The sequence below is a fragment of the Thunnus albacares genome, chromosome 21 (assembly GCF_914725855.1).
Source record: "Thunnus albacares chromosome 21, fThuAlb1.1, whole genome shotgun sequence".
Classification (NCBI taxonomy): Eukaryota; Metazoa; Chordata; class Actinopteri; order Scombriformes; family Scombridae; genus Thunnus; species Thunnus albacares.
This window is the reverse complement of record NC_058126.1, coordinates 25,214,204-25,238,254: the sequence shown is the minus strand read 5'-3', so window position 1 is coordinate 25,238,254 and position 24,051 is coordinate 25,214,204. Positions and strand designations below refer to the sequence as shown.

Sequence of the window (24,051 nt, the reverse complement as noted above, 5' to 3'; positions counted from 1 at the left end):
TCTCATCAGCTGACCTAGTTACCTGCCCACCCAGCTGCTCCTCACTCCCAATTAGAATCAGTGTACTGTACAGAGAACAAATATTATTCACTTTAGCTTGAGTATTGATTTAGTTCAACCTGTTCTCATAGCATCCCCCTTGCCTTTTCATTTCTTTTTTTTTTTTCTTCCCATTACTGCTGCTCTCTCATTATGGTTCTCTTACAGACCAGCTTCCTTGTGGAATAATTTGTCTTTTAATATTTGTGTTACTCCAGATGTAAAATTCATCTTGTGCAGGGTCATGTGAGGCTCCAGTCTATTGCAGCACACATTGGTTGAGAGGCAGAGTACAGCCTGGACAGGAAACCGGGACCCACTTACTGTGAGGAGACAGAGCTTTCATGTCAGTCAAATGTAACATACATCGACTGCGTCATGTAGCATTGCATGATTTGAAGTGATACCTGTGGTCAAGGTAATGTACAGTAACAGGGATGTGCTGTTTGTCTGGGGAGTTGAGGTGCAACAACACTGGGAAGTCAGACAGTGGTGTATCCTGATGTGATGACACGTTTCAACCCGGGATAGAGACCATACTCCTGACAAAAATGACAGAATCGTTTTAGTAAGTGCCCCAAAACGGCATATGTTCACGTTCAGGTGACAGCGCCTCCTAGCAACTGTGTTAATTATCACGGAAGCAAAGGAAAATTGGGTGATATTTGTTAAGGTTCTGTGTCCTTAGCTGCCATTCTCCACCAGTCCTCCAGAGGCCCTCAGACTTTTCTCCCTTTTTGTTTGGACTGGACTGGGAGAGAGGAAACTGTTTTGAGTTGTATCTTTAAAGACGTCTGGCGTGATATCATTTAAGTTGCCTTTTTTAGATACACTGTCTTCATTGTGTTTTTGTTTTTTTGGTTTTTTGGTTTTCTGTTTGTCGGGTGTTTTTCCTTCTGTGTTCATATACTTCTCCTCAGCCTGCTTTTCCCTTCACACTTGCCCTGCATTCAGTCTCATTAGCCTCGTCCTGCTCCCTGTGTCTTCCCCAGCTAATCAGCTCCCAGCCTGCCCTTGTGTCTTGCCACCTGTTCCTTGTAGTTTCATTAGTTCAATTTGTATTTAAGCCCTGGTTTTCAGTTCAGTTTTGTAGGATCATTTGTTCAGTTTGTTCTGTATTCTGTTTCTGGTTCAATCTGACCTGCCAGCTTTGTTTTTGCCTACACAAGCCTTTAATAAATAAGGTTCCTCATCCTCACTCAGCCTGCATTTGGGTCCACCTGCTCTGTTCCACCTAACAGATATTACCATAGAGCAACAATGGGAAGTCAGGGTGGATGGATTGTACATTTTGAGTTCCAGTTTTTTCGTTTTTCATTTTACAATGATTCTATATATCTAAATTTGTAATTTGTAATGTGTTAACATATATGCACATTCACTGTACACTGTAATTTGTAACATAGTAACAGTATTCTGCCATCTGTGAATGAGAAAGTTCAATCTTGACTGTTTGACAATAAAATCTTAACTCAAGGTACATTTACTGGCTTTTTCAAGAGCTTTCAGTTATGTATATCAGGTTCTTCATCAGTAGATAAAGCTCAGTTTCCCAGGTATCATTATGTAACTTTACTATGGAAATTCAGCCACATGATTACAGGCGGTGAGGGATGGTTGGTGGAAAGTTCCAGTAAAAGCTAGTCTGGACCTTGAGTTAATATTTTTGTCAGATTTTTTAAAATTGTTTTGTCTTTTCTCTTCTGTTTTTGTTTATTTTGATGTTACATGTTTTCACATTTTTTTAACCGTTTGACTTGAAATTTTAGAGTACAATATATAAATCCATCTCATTCATACATCTAGTTTCATGTTGAAATCTGATACATATTTACACATTTTTATGCATTTATAACACATTTACTTATTCTTCTACACCTCTTTTCATATTTTGTTTTCATATTGTAAACCTACATAGTGGAGTTCCTTTAATGTGCACACTTCCTCACCACTTAAACACATCCAAACACATACAGAACTCACACAGCGTGACAGCAAAGCAGATTTGGATGAAACAACAAACCAGTGTGCGATGAGTGACTTCAAAGTAACTGATAACTTATTAAAATTTCATTGATGCACACTGTAGCTCAGCACACTGCAGTGGCATGCGGATATCTTAACTTGAGCGTTGCTCTTGAGGCCCGAGCCGCCAAAAACAAACTTTTTACATCAAAGACAGATATTAAATATTTTAGTATCATGTTGGTTTTTGGAAAGTTTCAAGTACCTCTTCTCATATAAAAAGCATGAAAGATATGTTTTGCATTAATCTGGGGCTCCATGGTGTGAAATAGATGATTTCAACATAATCAACATTTGACACATGATATATAAGAAATCTAGTTATTCATATAATGGTATGTTTTAACATTATCCAGGTTTCTGATGGTCTGTGCTGCAGTGTTTTTGTCTCTGTCATTTCTGCATGGAGATGCAGGTGTTGTCAGAGTCAGGTCTTCACTTATGGATGTCCTTACCACATTTTATGATCCAGTATTTATTTTAATTCTATAGTCAATGCGAAAATACAACCTACATCACAACTTTTATTATATTCATGTAGAGAAGATGTCAGTGTGGATCTGATCTGGACAGGATTGTTTTCATTCTCATCATGAACAGAACCACTGAGGCTTTCAAGCAGCAGCAGTGTGTTAGGGGTGTGGTTCATCTGCAGAATGTAGTTGAAATAGACACAAAACAAACATGTGAAACTCAAAGCAGCTCTGCTCATGTTGCTCACTTATTGCTGCTGCTTATCAGATCATTAACTGAGACTATTGGCTGCAGCTTATGTATTTTGTGGCTTATTTTGTGGCAGTCAGTGTTTTGGAGCAAAATTTATTTGACAGCTGTCATTTCCAGAGTAACTAAGTACATTTACCCAAGTATTGTACTTAAGTACAATTTTGAGATACTTGTACCTTACTTGAGTATTTCTATTTGATGCTACATTATACTTTATACCACTCCATTACATTTCAGAGGGAAATATTGTACTTTCTACTCCACTACATTTATTTGAGCTTTAGTTATTTTTCAGATGAAGGTTTGACACAATGGATAATATAACAAGCTTTTAAAATACAACACATTGATAAAGATGAAACCAGTGGTTTCCAAACTTTTTGGCTTTTGACGTCTTACAAAAAGCAGTGTGTAGTCGGGGTCACATTTCACATGTCTATGAGTTGTTAACAGCTCCACCAAATAGTGATTTTTCCGTCTAAACTTCTCACATGCTTTCATTTCAATAAATGTTCAAATGATCCAATATTTCAGCAAAAATCAAAGATTAGAGAAAAAGTCCAAAAACTGAAAACAGATCTGTGTGTCAGAACTTTGTTTTTTCTTCTTTCCTCTCCCATTAATCATCTCATGACCCCTCAGATTTATCTGGTCACCCTTTGGAGGGGCCCGACCCCTAGGTTGGCAACCACAGGACTAAACTAGCTAACTGTAAACCACTACTTTTACTGCAATACTTTAACTACATCAAGCTCATAATACTTATGTACTTTTACTGCAATACTTTAACTACATCAAGCTCGTAATACTTATGTACTTTTACCTAAGTGGGATTTTTCATGCAGGACTTTTACTTGTAATGGAGTATTTTTACATTGCTGTATTGGTACTTTTACTTAAGTAAAGGATTTGAGTACTTCTTCCACCATTGGACTGACCCTGATCTTTATGCTGTGAATCAGCTCAGAACATTCTTGCTTTCATTTTCATTTCAGGGTACGACGGTGTATTAGGGCCATTGTAGATTTAAAAAAGAAAAAATACAGAGACGAGGGAAGGGGAGGTAATATTCAGAGAAAAAACTCAGAATTTCCAAAATTAAAGTTGTAAGTTTATGAGAAAAAGTCTTGGATATTCGCTGAGGTTATAAAGTCATAAATTTGTGAGAAAAAACTCAGAAATTCTCTGAGATTAAAGTCACAGATTTACAATAAAAAAAACTTAATAATAGTGTTTTTTGTTTGTTTGTTTGTTTGTTTGTTTTTTGTCAAGGAACCGCATCGCTTCACTTTGCGAGGTTGGATCAACCTCATTACACCACAAACTCCGCTGCTTGCCGTGTATTATGCCCACAGCGGATGAGCTAATCAAATTATACTTTTCAATCGGATTTAGCAATAAGGAAATACTCGTGATTTTAGCCCAGGATCATCATATTATCATAAGCATCCTGACTTTGAAGAGACTTTGCTGTGAATTGGGCCTATTCAGAAGAAAACAACATACTGATTTGGATGAGGTGATAGCTTTTGCTCATCAGGAACTACAATGCAATGGACAGATGCAAGAATATTGCTGGTTACATCTAGAGGCAATTCAAATGGGACTTGTGGTACAGCAGGACACAATACGACAGATCATCAAATTAATCAAGTTGTGGAGTTTTGAAGAATGCAGCATCTTAGGCAGCACAACACTATAGGGCCTACTGCTCTTTGGGACATGGACTCCTATGATAAACTGAGGCCATATGGTATAGGGATTAATGGATGCATCAATGGTTTCAGTTGTTTTTTTGTATGGATGGAAGCTTACACAACAAAAAACGACCCTGAGGTTGTAGCTGACTATTATATTCAATGCATCAGGTGCTTGGGTGGGTGTCCAGAGAGGATTTGTGCAGACATTGGCACTGAAAACAGACATGTCACCAACATGCAAGTGTTTCTGAGGAGAAACCACACCAACACTTTCGCCAAAGACAACAGTTTTATTCATGGATGCAGTGCAGGCAATCAACGCATTGAATCCTAGTTGGGAATACAAAGCATTCAGTAATGGATGAACATGTTCAAAGCCCTCTAAGAGAATGGTCATTTCTCTGGAAACTTTTTGGATAAAAGCCTAATCCAGTTCTGCTTCCTCAACCTTGTTCAGTTAACACATAATACACACTCACACACACACACACACACACACACATACACACAACCCCTAAACCACAGTTTCATATATGGTACCTTCTTTGCTTACAGTACCTTAATCCCGGATAGGTCCACACCAAATATTAGTCTGACCAGCCCAAGCCTACGGGCAAAGTCAAGCGCAATGTTTAAGTACCCTATGGTCTGATCTATAAGTGAGTGGAGATAATGCAATACCCAATATAGGCTATACACCCCCTCAAGAGTAATAGTGGTTGTCCTGTAATGTATATTCTTGCAGAAAGAAGATCAGACCCAGGCCAGGCCAAGATGTGTATGGAGGTTGTCCAGTCCTCATGTACACAATTGGCTGTGTGCAAGGACGAGTGCACACCCAAGTCAGCTCCTTTGTGATGAGACTGTTTTTGAACTCTGTGTACTACTAATGCAGGAGAATGGATGGGATATTCCTACAGATGCATTTGATGCTGCAGAACTATACACCTCACTTAGAACAGTGATTTAAAATATCTAAAGACAGGCTTTAGTCATCCCCATTTATCAGCTACTCTGTTGCGTTCCTATTATTACATAGTATTACTGGTGGCTTAATGTATAATAATGTATACAGGCATATCAGTGCAGTTAAAGCCTATTCAACAGTTCCTTTTCACTGAACTGTGCTGAATCCTGATATATTCACTGAGACAAAGTAACAATGGTTATGAAATCATTGGAATGTTCTGAATGTATATTAGAGATGCTATAAGAGATGTGAAAGCAAATCGTGGATATAATAGTCAGTGTTGGGGAGTAGTTAACTATGTGTAGTTCTATTAGTTTAACTACATTTTGCAGTAGCTTTTTCAGTAGTCAACAAGTGCATCCCCTCTTTAAAAGACACCCATGCTTGAGTGAGGTTTTGCCTACCCTAGTCACTAAATCAAACACACCCACACTTCACTCAGTGTCAGTTCAGTTGTTGCTCCATGTAACTATGAGATTCCAGACTCAGATTGTGATAATTGTCCATAATGTAGGTTAGATGTAGTTGAACTGCTTATTCAAAGTAGTTTTAGTTTGACAAAATATTTTTTTGAAGGTAGTACAATGCAATGCTAGGTAGTTTTAGTGTGATTTGCCAAGGTTTAGACATATTGGCCATAAAGATGTCTGCCATCAGCCCACTACAATGGAGCTCAATTGGCCTTCTTTTGTGATGCTCAAAGCACCAAAAAATTACATTTGGAAAACTCAACAGCAATGTCTCTTTCCAGAAATCATGACACAGTTACTCAAGATAATCCACAGACCTTGTTGTGAACAGTTTCATTAAGAACTATTATGGTGGGTGTACTTCAGTAGAAAATAATGCAACAAACTGGCAAATCACAAACAAAACTATCTGGATGGATAGATAGCACTCCAGGTAAGAGGAAAATATGGTTTGGAGGGGGTGAACTGCTCCTTTAAACAATGCATAAAACCATTAAGATTGATATATAAAAGTATATTTAAAAATAAATTAAATAAAAGACTGTTTTAGGAAGAGAAAAACTTTTAATTGCTTCAAAGTACATAGGGACCCTAAATGTTTCAAATGGTACGTCCTTAGAGATAACAGCTCTGTCAATTATTTTCAGTAAAAACAACTTTTTTTGAGTGTCAAGGTTATCATTTGGTTTGTCTAAAAGAAAAATGTATGTTATGTGTTTTGTACAACAAAAGATAAAATAAATTTAAAAAATCAAATTAAATGTAAATAAATAGAATTATCTTTGCATAATTATCTCTGCCCTCCTCTCTCCTCATTTAATTATCATTTTACATTTTAAATTTGCTTTTTCAATTTCCTTTTTCTTTTTAAGTTTGATTATGGCCTGATTATTCCTAGAAGTGTAGTAAAATAATAATCTTTTTAATTTTCTGTCTTTTAATTTTCTATTTGGACTTTTAATTTTAATTCTGAACAAAAATATCTTCCATAGTGTTAAACTAGTAGCCGACCTCCGGGCAAAGTCAAATGTATGTCCAAAACACTGTTGAGCACGAGCTACACAATGTCCATAATCCAGATGTTGCTATCAAACACTGCATTGAAATCAGACTGTAAGTCTGGGAAGTTCTCATAGCAGTCAGCTAGTTCCAGAACCCCACCACGGGAAGTGATGTGATCACAGCAGAACTGAGATTCTGTTTTCAAACATCAAATTCACAAGTGGGCCTATTGGGCACACATGGTAAACCATGGGAACTTGCTAAGTTTCTCTTCATCCAACTCCCTGAGGTACCTTTTAAGGTGGTTCTCCACCTTCCTTTGCTTTGGCATCATCATCAAAGGGAACTGAAGGAGTCCCTGGTGTTGGTTTGAGGTTGCCATACATCTTGACAAGCTCATCATGGTTAAGGGTGATTTGGCTGCATCACCTCCCTCCAGCAATTTACCACATACACTTTGCATAAGCTGTTTGTGTGCAATCTCCATCAGGAGCTCTCTGAGTGTCTCAGCTGCAACTCTCATTCAACATTCATAGTTGCCATGGACCTCCAGTAGCTCGTCAGTATCAACAGAGGAAAAATCGAGAGCCTTCTGGGGGATGACATCATCTTGGCAATTCACAAACTGCTTGATGGTTTAAAGTACGTCACTGCACACTGCTCAACACAAGATCTCCTCCACAAGTGGGAGAGCCAGCTTGATTGGTAGGTATTGACATGTTTGATAACCTTTAAGAGGAATTCTGCCAATGGCCTTCCAAGTGTCACTGCTGAAGTAATGCCTGATGAAAGGGACTTTCATTGTTGTTCCTAATGTACAACGATCATAAAATTCTTGCCAGAAAGAACTATACACTTCTCTCACAACACCTGAGCCAGTGCCATTTTCCTCTGTATTATCAAGAAGTAGTCGTTTTATAATCAAGGGCTGTGTCAGCACTGCTGGATCCAAGAATCTATTGATCATTTCATTCAGGCAGTTGCTATGGTGTATGGATTCTATCTTCGGAGGTCTTGACATGAATAGTGGCTGTTGTGAGGGTGCATCACTGGATGCATGTGACATGGTGGGTGGCTATTGAAGGGGTGCTTCACTGGACACATGTGACATGGAGGTTGGCTGTTGTGGGTGTGCATCACTGGACACACGGGTAGATATTGTCGCATTACCTCAACATCACATGGCTCTGTGTCATTATCGTGACTTGCATGTTCACTGCCGCCTAGACCAAATTTAACTTCATACTCAGATGCAGAAGATGTAAGGTCAGTGTTTGGAATATTGTGTAGTATTATATCTTCTACAGTATAGTAGCAATCAATGATGTGAGCACCTGTGATACCATGGGAGTCAATGACTGAGATTGACAGGTTGTCCAGTGAGCCACGTTCCATGCCATTGTTTAAGGAGTCATCTTCATCTAGCAGGAAATTAACCAACATCATCCTCACTCTCTTGCACTATATCGTCAGAATCCAGCTGCGGATTATCTCGATCATGATCGTCATCATCATCATTTATCTCTTCTACATCATCAGTGTCTTCTGCTTCTGTATCATCTGTGGCACTATCATTTTGTAACTTCTCCTTGGGGCAAGTAGCAATATAGAAGCCTAACCTGGCCATACAGAGATGGAGTGTCATAGATAAAACCAGTAGTTACATCCTCAAGGACTGGGTTGTGTTTGTAATCCCACACTTCGAAGTGGAAGTGTGTTAGATGGCCTTTGGTTGACATTCCTTTTGGGAGGAAGAAATTCTTTCCTTCTTCAAGGACAGTATCCATGCCGCATTCTACTCCAACATCTACTGTCATTGTGACCCTCTTTATTTTGCTCTCATTTGCTTTACTTGTTCATTCCCACTGTGCAACCACCCTATTTTAATTTTGCAATGACTTGCTCTCCCTCTCTTCTTTGCAGGGGTTGGAGATTCATTGTTTGGCACTTGATCTTTAGTTTTATTAGTATCAGCTTCCTTTCCCATCTGGAGCTTTGCCCGGAGCTTTAGGAAAAGGCCCATCTTTTGTTTCTGAAGTGGTGTTTGATTTTTGTAGAGGTTCATCAATGCCAGTCGATCCCCTTATGAGGAAATGTATTTGGCCCGATCCCCATCTTCCGTAAGAGGGATGACATCTTTGTCAATCTGTTGAATGAGTGCAACAAGTTTAATCCTTTTTTGTCATCCTTTAAAGGTGGAAGGGGGGGGGGGGGGTGTATCAAGGATGTACAATCACAGTACATTCTTGATACACACTTCCCTATACTGCTAATGTTTCATTGTTACTCTAAATGAACACTGATATTTCACAAACAATCTTTATACTAGGGCTTTACATATGGTCTACTGTTAGCTTATGGTACAGTATTTATTATAACCTCAAACAACAGTGCCCAAATATTTCCCATACTTTAATACTGTTTTCTTACCATAACTACTGGTTGGTGGCATAAATAAGCTAGACAAAGATAAGCTAGCCATGGTGACAAGGAGAAAAAAATATGACTTCAAAAGCTGTCAGTCATCAAATTTGCTTTAATGGGTTACTAGTAATGTTCATACTGGTTTAATTACCTTTTTTTGCTGAGCAAGAAGTTTGTGTGAAAGGAATTAAAAGGCCTGACCCAAGTAGGTTAGAAGCGAAATCCTATAGACCAGTTGTGTTCAACGATCAAAGCAAATAAAAGCCTGGGCTAATAAATGATGTTTTGCTGTATGGTAGCAAATAGATAGCCTAAAGCCCTATTTCACTTACTTTCAGTTAAACTGTAACCTAAAAATCATAAAAGCTATCACACCAACAATATACTCAGGCTTTGATTTCATTTTATTTCCCTGACTTTTACAGTTTTCTTTTGGCTACTTTGACTTGCAATTGTGCAACTTAGCCTAAATGGATGATAATGATCGAAGTGGAAAAGAAGCATAGGAAAACATGCACACACATACAATTCCCAGCCAGCGTCAGCCAGGAAAAAAAATATTTTGGATATTTGTTGAACGTAGCCTAATAGGGCAAGTTCTCTGATGGCTTGTGAATGGGATAAACAGGAAATAGGGTTTACCAGAATTATATAATCTCAAATCTGTATATTCTTGCTCCTGAGTGTTTGAGCATCTATACAACTTTTCTGTGCATTTGTTGAAAGTTCTTGGTAAAACACTGATGCCAATATCTTCTTCATATTTTTGGCAATTGATCAGGCTATCACAGGCCTAGTGTTTCTGATTTCATAAGCATACCAAATAAATATCATAGGCCACAAATGCCCTAAAGAAATCAACTTCGACTTTCAGTTGTGGCCTAACCTAATTAAATTCATGGGAAATTATCACATCAACAATGCATTCACACTGGATTTTTCTGCTTAGGACAGGGAGATCAGAGAGAGACATACAGAGACACACAGAGAGATTTTCAGCACTACAGACAGCATCAGATTGCGCTCACATGAGAGAGAAACCAAGCAGCAATAAACTAGCAATGAAAGGATTATTGTGCAGTGGACTATCGTGAAGGTGGTGCTGAAAATGAGCAATCTGCTTGCTGTGGTATAAAGGCTATGATTAGCCTACCCACTTCTTTGAAGCCTAATAAGATGTTTAGCCTACTCAACAAATCAATTTATATTGGACATCAGAAGCTGGAAATAAATAAAATTGGATATTATTACCATAAATCATGGCTAAACTCATCAAAGCAGTTTCAGTCCTCTGGCCTGGTGGGGAATTGGTCTCAATTGGACAAGCTAGCTTGGATAAGCACCAGTTGACTATAGGCCTAATGGTCTCATTAAGTTACTGATAAAGATATTTCTAACCTTTATTACTATAAGCAAGCCTACTAATGGACTATATTACTTAGCAAAGCATGATGACTGACTAGAAGTGGCAAGTGGTAATGGGGCAAGTGTTTTATCCCAAGTAAATCCCAGTCAAAGGATTATTTTAGCACCCCATGTCTACCAGAGAGGAAAAGATAGTTAATAGCATATGCTGAAACCTGTTACATTAATGATGCAATTACATGGTGGAAGGGGACAGTGATTTCACTACCCCACCCCTCCCCTAATGTTGAACATGGCCTCCCCCTGCTTCATTATAATCTTACAACAACAATTCACTTTATCCTTGGACCTACCAACTTCATTAATTTCACTATAGGTTAACTTACCTGATGCAGCCATGTTCCATACTGTTTTACCTCCTCACTAACATGTGCATGTGGCATTCCCATTTACCAGCGACATCTGTGGTGTGATGAGGTTGATCCAACCTTGCAAAGTGAAGTGATGTGTTTCCTTGACAAAATTGGACTGCTTAAAAAGTGGGCAAGGCTTAGAGTTTAGCGTGATATGGAGCTGCAGAGAGAAACAGAGCTACAGAGGACTGTTGGCTCCACACACACCTCCCTCACCCGTTGTTAGTTCAGGAGGAGGATGAGGGAGAGATGAATGAACTAGACCTCAGCAGCCACACTGTTTAGAAATGAAAACCTTTTTGCCAACTGATATCCAAACACACATCTCCTCCTATCTCTCTCCATATTGCTCTGTTAGCTACTACAACCCACAAATGGTGAAGTGTGGTTTTGTATGACCAACGTGGATAGCTACTCACCCAAAGTCACATTTGTTTGGATGAACTTTTGTAAACGCCCCTGAGTGCAGGATGAGTCGTCCAACATCTGAAATCAATTTACAGGAAGAGAAGAGACAGGGATTCTGATGTAAAATACTCTGATACAGAATATTTGACATATATTTGGCATATAACAAGAGATACATGACCAATTAATACAGGGACACAGGATTAAAACTGGGAAAATGTATTTTTCATGTCATGGGGCCTTTAATCAAACTTCTATGTTAGGTTTATCAAACTTAAAATGACAAGTCCTGTCAGCTGGTATATTTTTGTTCACTCTGAAAGTTTAAACCTCAGAAATTAGTTAAAGAACACAAGTTAACAGAACTTTCTCTCCTTGTAATAAATCACAGCTAAAGATTGTAAGTTTTCAGCATTTGTTACATTAAATGCTGATCATTTGTATTTCTACGTCTGAACAATTTGAAATCCTAATTTATGTCGAAGAATATAAATTAGCATTTATACAGTGTATCGTTTTATATTATCGTGACTTGAGACACACCTGTGCACATACATACACAGTGGTATTCTAGTAATGAGTCTTATCCTGTTTTTTTGTTTTTTAACCTTCATTTATTCAGGGGAATTTCACTGAGAGCAATCACATGATCACATTCACACTGTTACACATTCACACCTTGAAGCTGCCCAGTACAATCACAGTCTGATCTGCTGCCACTGAGCAGCTCCACTGGAGCAGTTGGGGAGCACTTGCTCAAGGGCACCTCAGTGGTGGTAATGAGGGAGGGGCAAGCGCTACTTCCTCACTTTCCCCACTCAGATTTATCCTGCCGGTCCAGAGGATTGAGCTGGCAACCCTACGATCACAAGCTTGCTTCTCTAACCTTTGGGCCAACACTGCCCAAAAGACTGATCATATTCAGGTTATGATGTTCGCATGGAACATAAGTAACCCAGTTATTCATACAACCGTGTGAGTGAGTCACAAAATAAGCAGCAGCCAACAATTTCAGTTAATGATATGACAGCAAGCATCAGCATCAGGTGTTCAGTGCAGTGTGATCTGTGGCTTCATTTAACCAAGTGTCAGAATACTAATTAACCTACACATGTCAAACTCACTTAAGCATTCATAAGACATAAAGCCACATGTGAATATATATGAATATTCATGCCCTGCTATGTCATTCACTGAAGAGCTGCATGTTGGAATCACAGCAGCTCTCTTTAGTTTGCATATTTCCCCCTTCCCTTCTCACTGTCAAATACCTTTTACATTACAGCGATGGCCTCTCATTTGAAACCATGCATAATGTAAATGGATATATCTTCCACTGTAGGCAGACAGATTACCCCCACTGCAGTCTCATCTGCTAGAAGAGGTGTCAGGCATAATATGCCACTTTTAGCTTTAGAGGAAAATGACATCTGGATAATATCCTTCCTCTGTCCCCTCTGCCCTCCATCCACAGACTCTTAATATTCATCTTTAAAATCAGCGCACAGACTCCTCAGTGTGTCGTTTTACGCATTTTTTTTTTCACAGCCCACGGGGCTTCAAAGGTTTTTAAAGCTCCCACCTTCCAGCGAGGTTATTAGTCATGAGGAGAAGTATGGAAGATGATTCCATATATCAGTTGCTCTTCAAAGCAAGTAACTGCAGAGCCAGCATACAATGAACATGATCTGATAGGCAAGGGCCTTGCCAGGAAATTAATGCTGTGCCATAAAAAGGTGTTAAACGCTCGGCCTGAGGGCTACTTTGGTACAGGACCCCTTGCTGCTTGGTAGAATGTTACACAACAGTATTAGTTTGTATTAAACACTGCAGGGACTAATGCATATGATTAGATCTGTGGTTAAAGAAACAAGACCTGTAAACAGCTATAAAGCAATAAAGGGCAGCGATAGGGCAAAAGCTGTGGGGCTCGCAGCTAATTTCATGGCAATCTTAGATTCTGATATTTCTTGTGCACTGGTGGGAACACAGACGTCACGACAGCGCTAAAGAAAAGGTCAACAATTCATCCTCTGGAGACCATGAATCTGCAAATTTTGTGGAAATTCAAACATTAGTTTTCCAAATCACTGATTTCCAAAGTGGGTGCTGCAGGACAGCCCAAGAGTGCTGCCAGTCTTTTATTTCCATTTCTATTGTCCATTTTTAATAATGAATTGCCATGTAAAAATATGCAAGAGCAACATTACAGACAAGTCACGCTCTCTTTGACTTCTCCCTGCAGCAGTGGACTCTACAACAGCAGGCTCACATGTCTAAAGGCAATCTGGCTGTAGGTGTAGAGAACCAATCCTCTGGACTGACTGACTCCTGAGACTATGACCTGAAGGCCAGGGTCACGTGACTGATGGGTGTAGCTGTGTTAATCTTTTGATAAGAATTAATGTCAAAAGTTACGTTGATTGTCTTTTTACTACACAAGCTGTGCTCTGGCTCTAGATATCAAATATCAAATCTCGGATAAGAGATGCACACATTAAAGGGTCTTGTGAAAAATTCAGTGATATGATGTAAATGTGAATAGAATTGGAATACAAAGAATATAACTGTAGCAAAGAACTTTAATACAGACTGTCTGGCATGTAGCTTACATAAGGAATCTTTAAATCTGCTTTTCAAACTCTGATTGAAAATCTGATTGGCTAGAAGTTTGCATCAATATTCAGGAAGGGTATAATGTCATATATTGATAGGAGGAGGGCCCCTATACTCTTTATAATCATTGTTTTTAGATTTGAAAATGCTTGCATTGATTTAAATCACAGTGATAAGGTAATGGAGGTGAAAGAGTGAACAAATACGGCAGGTGGATTAAGAAGTGTTTTACAGATTTTTCAAGAAAGGCGAGAGGCAAGCTGAAAAGTGATACTGATGACTTCGGCTGTCACGTGAACCTCAGCAGGCAGGTCCTTGCGTTCCCTCTATTCTCCCCAATAAACTGACACATAAATCCACTCTCGCGCACATTTTAACAGCTCTCTGTGGTGCAGCCTGCATCTCTAGGGTCATTTAGTTGTTGGTGTAGCTGATGTAGTTGTGCAATTTTCTCATTCTGACAGAAAAATGTCCAAAAGCAGATTTATGACAAAACAAATTTTTATTCCAGCCACTGGAATGACGTTTAATGCCATAATATGTCAGGTATCCAAAACATCACTGGTAAATCAGTCCCATTTTGGTGTCAGTGCTGCAGAATTGACAGGTCAATTTTTTTCAGAGCTTCCATTTCACACTGACAATCATTCATTCATTCCTTTGTGGAAGTAAGAATGTGACCACAATCACAGAGGTTCCCCACAGCACACAGACCAGTTAGCATACTGTATATTTACACACACACATGTACGCAGCTATGACTGAAAACAACAACTTAAGGAAGGCATTAATTAAATTAACATACAAGTCAGAACATTACCACACAAAGTTAATGTTATCTAAGGGGATGAATTTTTGAAGGACATACATGAGATGTCATATCCAAACAGTACATACATACAGTATCATTAGATATCATATATTATGTGCTGTAGACACATGAGGTGGTATACTAATGATGAATATAATTAAAGCATGATATAGCCCAATCATGTACAATACATGCTTCTAGTGTTGTGGTGGTGATATCAGTGAGTGAAAACCTACCTGCAGGTATCTAAAGCAGGGCTGTCAAGTATAAATCCAGCTTACAGTAAGTCACACACACACAGACTGAGTGTGTGTGTGTGTGCGGGACTGAGCAGAGTGATGTGTATAATACAATGAGAACAGAAAAATAATAAAAGAACAGAACAATTTTTCAATGAGAATTGGGCCATATATTTAACTTTACCTTTGCGATTTTAAAAATGTGAATAATACTGTATGATGTGAGTAAATATTAGCATTCAAGATAAAGTCACATTACTCATATCACTCCTGAGTGTTAAGGTCCCACAACTGTTCGATTTCCTGCTCAGCAGAAGAATACTCTCAGTTACAGCGATGAGGAGGATATGTCATTTGTTTCTCGCAGCGGTGGAGTCGAGACGGCGTCAGAGGCTTTTGTAGGGTCAGGTCTGAGTCTAAAATAAAAGCAGAGGAGTGGTATTACTGGCACAGCTCCATCCACACCACCAGATATCAGGGTGGAGTCTGAGAAGGATCCCTGGACAGAGCACAGTCCGTTCCCTTTAGTTAAACGCTGCATGACAGCCACGCTGTGTGTGTGTGTGTGTGTGTGTGTGTGTGTGTGTGTGTGTGTGTGTGTGTGTGTGTGTGTGTGTGTGTGTGTGTGTGTGTGTGTGTCACTGGGATCTAATATTGGCTGTATTTAAGGTTTCATCTTAGGACAAAAACATCAAATTGCACTTGATATTTTAAGCCTTTAATGCATAGTGGTCACTACAGTGGACAGCTATTCAAAAGCCGTTTTCTTAGATATGCATGGGTTCTGATGGTATAGTTGCACATCAGCCACCACAGTGGACTCTAGTGTTTTTTCATGCCTAAAGGGGAATAAAAACACTTGGGAAAAAATCCTGACTGAGGTTATCATAATTCATGCATGAAAGGGTTAATGTAATAAGTAACGCTTATCTAACCATAAACACACATAAATACATATGACATGATGTTGTGAGATACCAACTCATGCCTTTATAATACAGACTGCAGTAAAGGGAAGGCAGTGTCTGAAAGGACAGAGGGGACAAACTATTTATAAGGTCAGAATGATCTATTCATCTGACTGTAAAACAATTTTATAATTTATTCCCATAATGCATTTTCACTACTTTTAATCACATGGATTGAACAGCCTGGAGGCACTGATAATATGACCCATTGAGACCAAGATCTGTATTCCACAAAAGTTGCATCTATTTTTTCTGTTGAAACATTCCTTTATTTTAAGATAAAGTGGCTTTTTCTGGATTTGATTATTCCAAGTGGAAGTTTGCTCCATCAACAGAATACAATCCAACTGAATCAAAATCTTAATCAAAAATCAAACAAAATTCTATTTATCCCAGCAATATGTAACACAAAGAGTTTACTTTTAGTTCAATATTTCAATTATTCAACACAATCTCAGTTATTTGTCTGTTTTTAAATGAAAATTTCTTAATGTCTCCCTCCACTCAAAAATATGTTTTTCTTCTTGTTCCTACAGTTGGATGTTTGATCTTCACCGTGCAGAATGATGTATGTGCAGAGTTTGTTTTTATATTCATCTGCTGAAAGTGGAAAGTTTCTCTGTGCTCATTGAAAATCTGATTTTTAGGGGTGGGCCTATGAGAGTGATTTGTGACATCACAAGTAGTTTGGAAGTCAGTCCTGGTCCAATATTCAACTTTAACAAGTGTGATGTGGAGACGTGAAGCCTCCAGTGCACAAACACTGAGAATGGACTTCACAGTGAAGGAGGAGACATCTTGTGTCCAGTAGTTACATTTCTGAAAAGAAATATATTTGCATATTCATACAGTATATAACAAAACTGAGTACACCCCTGTGCAATATCACTAAAATGTTAAATGATTCAACATTGTATCATCTTACTATAATTGTAGTATTTTTAGGTTGTAGTGTAGGGTATTTGATCTTATTTGTAATTAAAAACAGGTTAGATAGACTAAATTGACAATACGGGCCTCAATGTGCAACCTCAATTCAACAAAAGAGATTACATCAATGACTTCCAATTAAGACTAATTGCCTGAACAACTTATAAAAGAACCTTTGATCACAACTTTCTCAATTTTGGCCTGGGTTGTGTCTCATGCAACATGGCTCCATATGGTTAGGAATTGTCTGAACAAGTAAGAAACCAGATTTCATAAAGATGGGAGAAGATAGAAGATCATCAGTAGGCTATTGAACAGAAGACAAAACACAGTTGTAGCAGTGGTTAGGAGGTAGAGGATGACCCGTACTACCAATAACTGAAGGTGCAGTGGCTGTCCTCGAAAATGACAGCGCACACAATTCACTATTGACTCGGCTCAGACAGTGCGAAGGGCATTCCATGAAACTTTGCCAAAGGACATGAAAACTAGCCTGATGAATACTGATGGCACATTCTTTGTTCAGATGAAACCAGAATAAATTAGTATGGGTCAGATGGGGTCTAGCATGTTTTGGCATGGACCTGGCCAGAACTACCACAGTGACTGCATAGTGCTGACTGTGAAACATGGAGGTGGAAGTGTGCTGATACAGGGCTGCATGAGTGCAAAAGGTGTAGGGGAGATGACATTTATAGATGGCACTATGAATGCAAGTTTATATACCCAAATACTGAATGAAAAGATGACTCCCAGTCTCAAGAAGGTTGGCAGGAGAGGAATTTTCCAACATGACAGTGATCCCAAACACGCTGCAAAAATCACACGAATTTTCAGTGAAGAAAAAAAGTGAAAACTATGACCTAGTATGTCCCTAGACCTGAATCCAACAGAACACCTTTGGAGTATTTCACAGAAGAAGATAGAGCAACACGACCCCTCCAACAAAGAGCAGCTGAAAGGAATAATCTATGAAGAATGACAGAACATCTCTCCACAGATTTGTTCTAGACTGGTATCATCCCTGCCCAGGAGAATCCAATCTGGTAACTGAATGGTTTGATGAGTATGAAAATGATGTGAATCATATGTTATGGCCTTCACAGTCACCAGATCTCAACCCAATTGATCACCTATGGGAGATTTTGGACTGACGTGTTAGACAGCGCTCTTCACCACCTCTTCATCTGGGGTTGACTCAGAACAACTTTGTATTGATTTGCAGTGACTCTTCCCTCTAAGGCGACAACCATGCCAGCAAAATGCCCCCCACAGCATAACAGAGCCACCAGATCCCCTCACTGTAGGGGTCAAGCATTCAGACCTGTACCAGTTTTTCCTTTAATTTATCACCCATCAATATATATATATATATATATATATATAGGACAAACATTTAATTGCTTGTAGATGCATTCATGAATCAACATCAAATCCCTTGCCTTTGATTTTGAACTTCTTCAGCTTTTATCATCTCTCCATCATTTCAGTGTATGTATTATTATTTCATTGGACATGCCTATGTTTCCAGCCTGAGAACGTAGTGAATCATACATGATGTCATGTTGAAGACTGATGGTAGCACAAGAAAGGCAGCTCCAGGCTTGGTCCTGTACAGGAACTGATCTAAGGACCTTAAATACACATGGAAAAGGCAAGGCACTTGATTAAATGTGTAGTGACATCTCATGAAAGTAGATCTGTTGAGGAGTCAGTTGTCTCAGTCAGCTGTATATGATATATATAGAGAGTGACAATCTAAGTAAGGAGCTAGCATAAAAAATGTAGGCCACCATCTTATTTTAGGGTATTAGCATGCAAAATATTTCTTTTAATATATTTTTGGGACAATTTTCACCATTATTGGTCAGCAACCGTTGAGAGATGAAAGGAAACAAGGGGAGAGAGAGATGGGGAATGACATGCAAGATGTGACAAAGGTCAGCTGCCAGAATCGAACCACAGGCTACTGGGGCATGCCAAGCTAAATGTTTCTATTTAGCACTGAACACAATGCACAGCTGGGGCTGATGGGAATGTCAGTCGTTATGGGTATTTGGTTATAAGCCAAAGTATTGGACAAGTGAAAATGTTGACCTGATGATGGTGCTTGAGGAAAGTCAGAGGATCATCAAAGTTATTACAATTCATCCTGAGAGAAATATGAATGTCTGTACCAAATTTCATAGAAATCCGTCCGATAGTTGTTGAGATATTTCACTCAAAACCACAAATTTCAACGTCATAATTATGTCGCGAGATCAACAAAGTAATTAAGATTCATCCTTTGGTGACTCTGAATGTCTGGACCAAATTTTGCACCAATCCATTCAGTAGATGTTTAGATATCACTGAGTAAGCGCAAACTTTTACTTGCTGATGGCATGGGAGGGGAAGTTGTGTGTCTCTGGAAACCATGGATGTCTTTACCAAATTTCATGGAAATCCAATAGTTGTTGAGATATTTCAGCATGTACCAAAGTGGTGGACAACCCAAGTGACCGACATTACCATCACTAAAGCCATACTACTGCATGAATTCATACCAGATGTGAGACTATTACATAGTATAATGGTGCACACAGCGGACTATCGCTCCTGAACCTTATTGTAAAATATTTTTTGCTTCCCCATAGAGCCTCCATACTTTATAGTGTTACCAATGCTGGGGCTAAAAATCTAACATGTCCCTGAGTGAAGGCCATGACGTCATTAAAATCAGGGTTATCCTCTGAGAAGCATGAATGAGCTCAGCAAAGGTCATGGTGGACCTATTATATTATAAGGCATATTGTGTGCAGGACATTTTGCCCTCTGGGTGACATTAAAATCCAAAATGAAAAGGGTTCATCCTCTGTGAGGAATAGAACAATGGTTTGTGTTCATCTCTTGTGTACATTATTTTACAAAAATATTGGAATCCTCTGGGGATCAGCTTCTGGGGAATATCCACAGGACATTTCATGGCAATCAGTGCAGGATTTACAGCAAAGACATTTATCTTATAGTGAATCAAAGTATTGGACAGACGGATGAATGGAGCTTTTCTTGTAGCCAGCAACCAGTGGCCTATAGAGAAACTGCAGCTGAAGGCACCAACATTCACTTCAGCATTCAGCTTTGGTGGTTGCTGCTTGCCTCCTCTCTGCATGTCCTCCCTGTTCTCCTTAAGCCCTGTATCATTACTCCTTTAACTAGTCTTCATCCTCTGTGACACACCAGCTCCATATGTCACAGAAGAGAACACTTGCAGAGCAGGGAGCAGGATTACATTTGAAATGGAAACTCTACAGAGCTTTAGTCATCTGTGCTCTCTCCTGTCCTCCTCAATGATGAAGAGACCTTTGACCTTCCCACTCCAGACAGAACCAAGGAGTGGGTGAAGATTTATTTACTTAGGGCGTATTTACCTCCCCCACTGAATCCCCAAATATTGATTTTGTTCTGAAAAAAAAAAAAACAACTACCCTTTTCTTCTTTGCTTGTGCCTATATTTTTGCAACATCATTCTGCACTCAAAGGAACATCCTCACTGACCTTTGCACCGCTTACTATTGGTTGCTTGTAATTTTGTGATTAAAAATCTTTTTTATACTGCCCCACACAGTGCAAGTCATTCTGGATGAATGCGTCTGCTAAATGCCAAAATTGTAAATGCAAATGACACAGGTACAAGCACAGAAATATGAACAGCATTTGATTACTGCTAAGAGCAGGCGGTGTCTTTGTGTGTGTGTGTGTGTATGTGTGTGTGTGAGAGTGCACGTCAGGAGGATGGGGTGTCAGAGGTCCTTCTCCATTTAATAACATCTGTTCACGTGAATATAATATTTGGGATTTTAAATAGGATCCTACATATTTGGACAATATACATCACATGATCCATCTATCTACAGTTGACGTTGTTCCATTCATTTGATTAGTTTCGTATAATTTTTGTTCTCCATCTTTTAGGGACAACTACAATAAATATGCATGAGAGTGTACCAGCCTGTGTGTGTGTGTGTGTGTGTGTGTGAGTATGTGTGTGTGTGTGTGTGTGTGTGTGCGTGTGTGCGTGTGCGTGTGAGGCTGTGCAGGGCTCAGTTGGACATCAAATAATAGGCCATCATCAATCTCTGTCACACTCTCCAGGGACTAGGGAGGGTGTGTGTGAGTGAGTGTGTGCGATGGGATTGGTGGTGGAGGGGGGGCAGAGGCCAGGTCAAGTATGTGTGTGTGTGTGTGTGTGTGTGTGAGTGTGTGTGTGTGTGTGTGTGTGTGTGTGTGAGTCCTCTCAAGAGATGGAGTAATTGTGAATGAGACAAAGGGTTATAGGCTTTAGAACAATGTAAGAGGGGCGTGTTTGTGTGTGTGTGTGTGTGTGTGTGTAAGTTGCTGTGATTGTGTAGGGCATCTGTCTTTTTGTGTGTATGTGTGTGTGTGTGTGTGTGTGTGTGTGTGTGTGTGTGTGTGTGTTTGTGTGTGAAAGACTAACATATGGGCGATGCACACAGTTCTAGCCACAGCATGTCATTGAGGATATCTTATCTCGGGAGTAGGAAAAATGTCATCTCTATTTGCTGATGTTATTATTATGATATGTTGCCTCTGTCAGAGCCACTGTGACATATTCTTTCTCTTTGACAAAATCACGAGTGTCACCTTCCTCTCTGTCTGAGCTAATTTTTCCTCAAAGATGTACTTTTCTGTGGAGAAATTCTATTTAAAGTTAGTCTGTATAAGAGCTGTTTGAGGAAATCATACCAAGTGCATTTAGCCTTTGGCTATGCTGAAGTTTTCCTACATTAAGGGTGAAATGCAGTAAATCTCTATGATGTAAATTTATAGCAGACAAATAGCAAAAAATATGAAAATTTTATGTAAAGGTTGTTTTTTATTATTAGTTTTGGTATAAAGGTGGTTATTAAAAGGTCATTCTAGAACGTGTTATTCATAAAAAAAACTGATTATGGAAATTGGGAAAGTAAGATAAATTAATACTTTGTCATTATAGTGAATAGCAACAGTGTTTGTTTACAGCAGTGGTAGAGTGGCTCCAGTGGGGCGGGGTGTGGCAGGTATCTCCGCCAATCAGCTTCGCTCTTCCTCCGAACTCGCACTGGCTAGGCGGGACTTGCAGCTCTGTCAGCCAATCAGCGCCTACCTTCCTCAGCGCAGGGAGAAGTTAGCAGTCGGCTGCCAGTCTGGTCCGTAGCCACGATGGATGCAATACCATGCTTTCTGCTCGTCCTCCTGTTCGGGACAAGGATACAAGAAAACACCGGTAAGTTCCCTTTAATAGGCAACGTGGAGTTGTGGTTTGTGTTTCTTGCGTGTTTCTCGAAAGTTACACTTATGGGTCCGGCTGGTTCCGCTAGAAAAGCTCTTTGTTCAAGAAGCCCGAAGAAGCAGAGTGTGTGTAACTAAGATGGCGCAGGGTCGGCGGCCAGCCTGCTGTTGCCTGTCTGAGGAATGTTTATTGTCTGAGAGGAAAAAAGAAGCAGGGAGGTAAAAGTCACATTAGGATCAAAGCTGGCCTCTCCTCGGCCAGGTTTTGGCAACAGTTTTTGGATTTCTGCTTCGCCAACAAAGAGCACAAAGAGTCCGTCCGGAGGATCAGTCCTCAGTTTTTCGCAAATACAAAGTTGGCAGCATCACTGTGAGTGGATGTTTGCTTTTTGTCAAGCCCTGGTTGTTCATTGACTCTGTGGTTGGAGCATGTCCCCTCGCAGGTTTTTTTTGGAGCACATAGTTGAACTTTATGTTGCCTCAGGGCTGAGTGTCTTCTTCCAGTTTTCAGTTATCTCTCGGTGCAACATTGTCTCGCCTTAGCCTGTGTTTTTAACTTGGTAACTATTCTCTAATTCCAGGTGATATGACAGTCTCGTTCTTGCTTAGTGTTTTTGGTAGATGTTTGAACATAAATTCCTGACTTCTTATCGAGCTTTTTTGTCCCTCCTGGTAGCAACATTTAGTTTCTGTCCTCTCTGCCTTCTTGTCTAATTGGGTAATAAACTGTTTTAAGTGTTGCCTTGAAGTTTAACTTGCTATTGTCTGACAGATAACGTTAACGTGACATATCTACTTTGCATACTCACGTTAGCTGCTGGTGTTAAACCACAACAGTTTCGACATTTTTTCGTTTTCCTGTCTAGCTGTACTTAAGTAACGGTTTGAGAAATGACAGTGTTTCTTGTGGTAGGTGGTGACATTGGTCTTACTAGTTTAGATAAGCAGCACAGATGGATTTTTGCCCCGCAGACACCACGGTTTAACAGCTTGCTGTCAAATGATGAGAAACAATCTCTTCAGTAGGCTACTTCAGTTCATCCTTCCAGTTTAACAGTATACAGCGTATCCGGGGACGCCAAACTCCGTTCAAAAATGTACCAATTTAATGATGTTTTGCACTGTTGAAGGCTTTAACGATTCGTTGAGCTCGGCGTACAAATTCCTCAGCAGCACGTTATTTCATAAATACACTCGATGTTTGAATTTTGCTGGTATAATTTCAGCGGATGAAGGCTGCGGTTGAAATGTTGAAGGAAGACCGACTTGCAGTCTTTCATTCATGCCGAATGGACTGGAGTCTCACAAAGACGTGTCCTCAAATGGTGTGTAATGGGCTGTTTATGGTTCCCGATAAGCACTATCGAATTAACCTGCCAGATTTGTGAATTGGATTCGGCATTTACAGCCCCTCATTAGAGAATGACACTGATACACAGCCACCGCTGCTGTTACCGTGTGTTACACACTGCCTCTCATTATGCTGTGATTTCTATTTCAATTTTGCAACGGAAGTGTGGTCCTTTTTTTTTCTTTGTTTCGGTAGCCAGCATGTGATAGCAAAAGGAGAAGGCCTTTCTAATAGGAACACACAGCAGATAGTGTGTTGTTTCCTATTGAGTGGCACACTCACGCGTTTCCTTTGTGTGACATTCCTTTGTGTGGAGAGTGAGA

General features: G+C 39.5%; 1 protein-coding gene and 1 long non-coding RNA gene across 3 annotated transcripts in view; one reads left to right on the top strand and one right to left on the bottom strand.

The window, feature by feature from the left end:
• Window positions 1–11,319: 11,319 nt before the first annotated feature.
• LOC122972742 lies at window positions 11,320–23,186 on the bottom strand. The gene is made up of 3 exons (XR_006399837.1): window positions 23,174–23,186; window positions 21,599–21,604; window positions 11,320–11,429 (listed from the first exon to the last, which is right to left on the bottom strand). It is a non-coding gene; the product is annotated as an uncharacterized LOC122972742 (long non-coding RNA).
• The window catches only part of tgfbr1b (transforming growth factor, beta receptor 1 b), a 77,823-nt gene continuing 75,915 nt past the window's right edge, over window positions 22,144–24,051 (top strand). For both annotated transcript variants that reach the window (XM_044340054.1, XM_044340053.1), the window contains exon 1: window positions 22,144–22,372. In XM_044340054.1, the coding sequence (XP_044195989.1) occupies window positions 22,309–22,372 (64 nt within the window). In that variant the 5' untranslated portion in view covers window positions 22,144–22,308. The remainder of the gene's footprint in view (window positions 22,373–24,051) is intronic.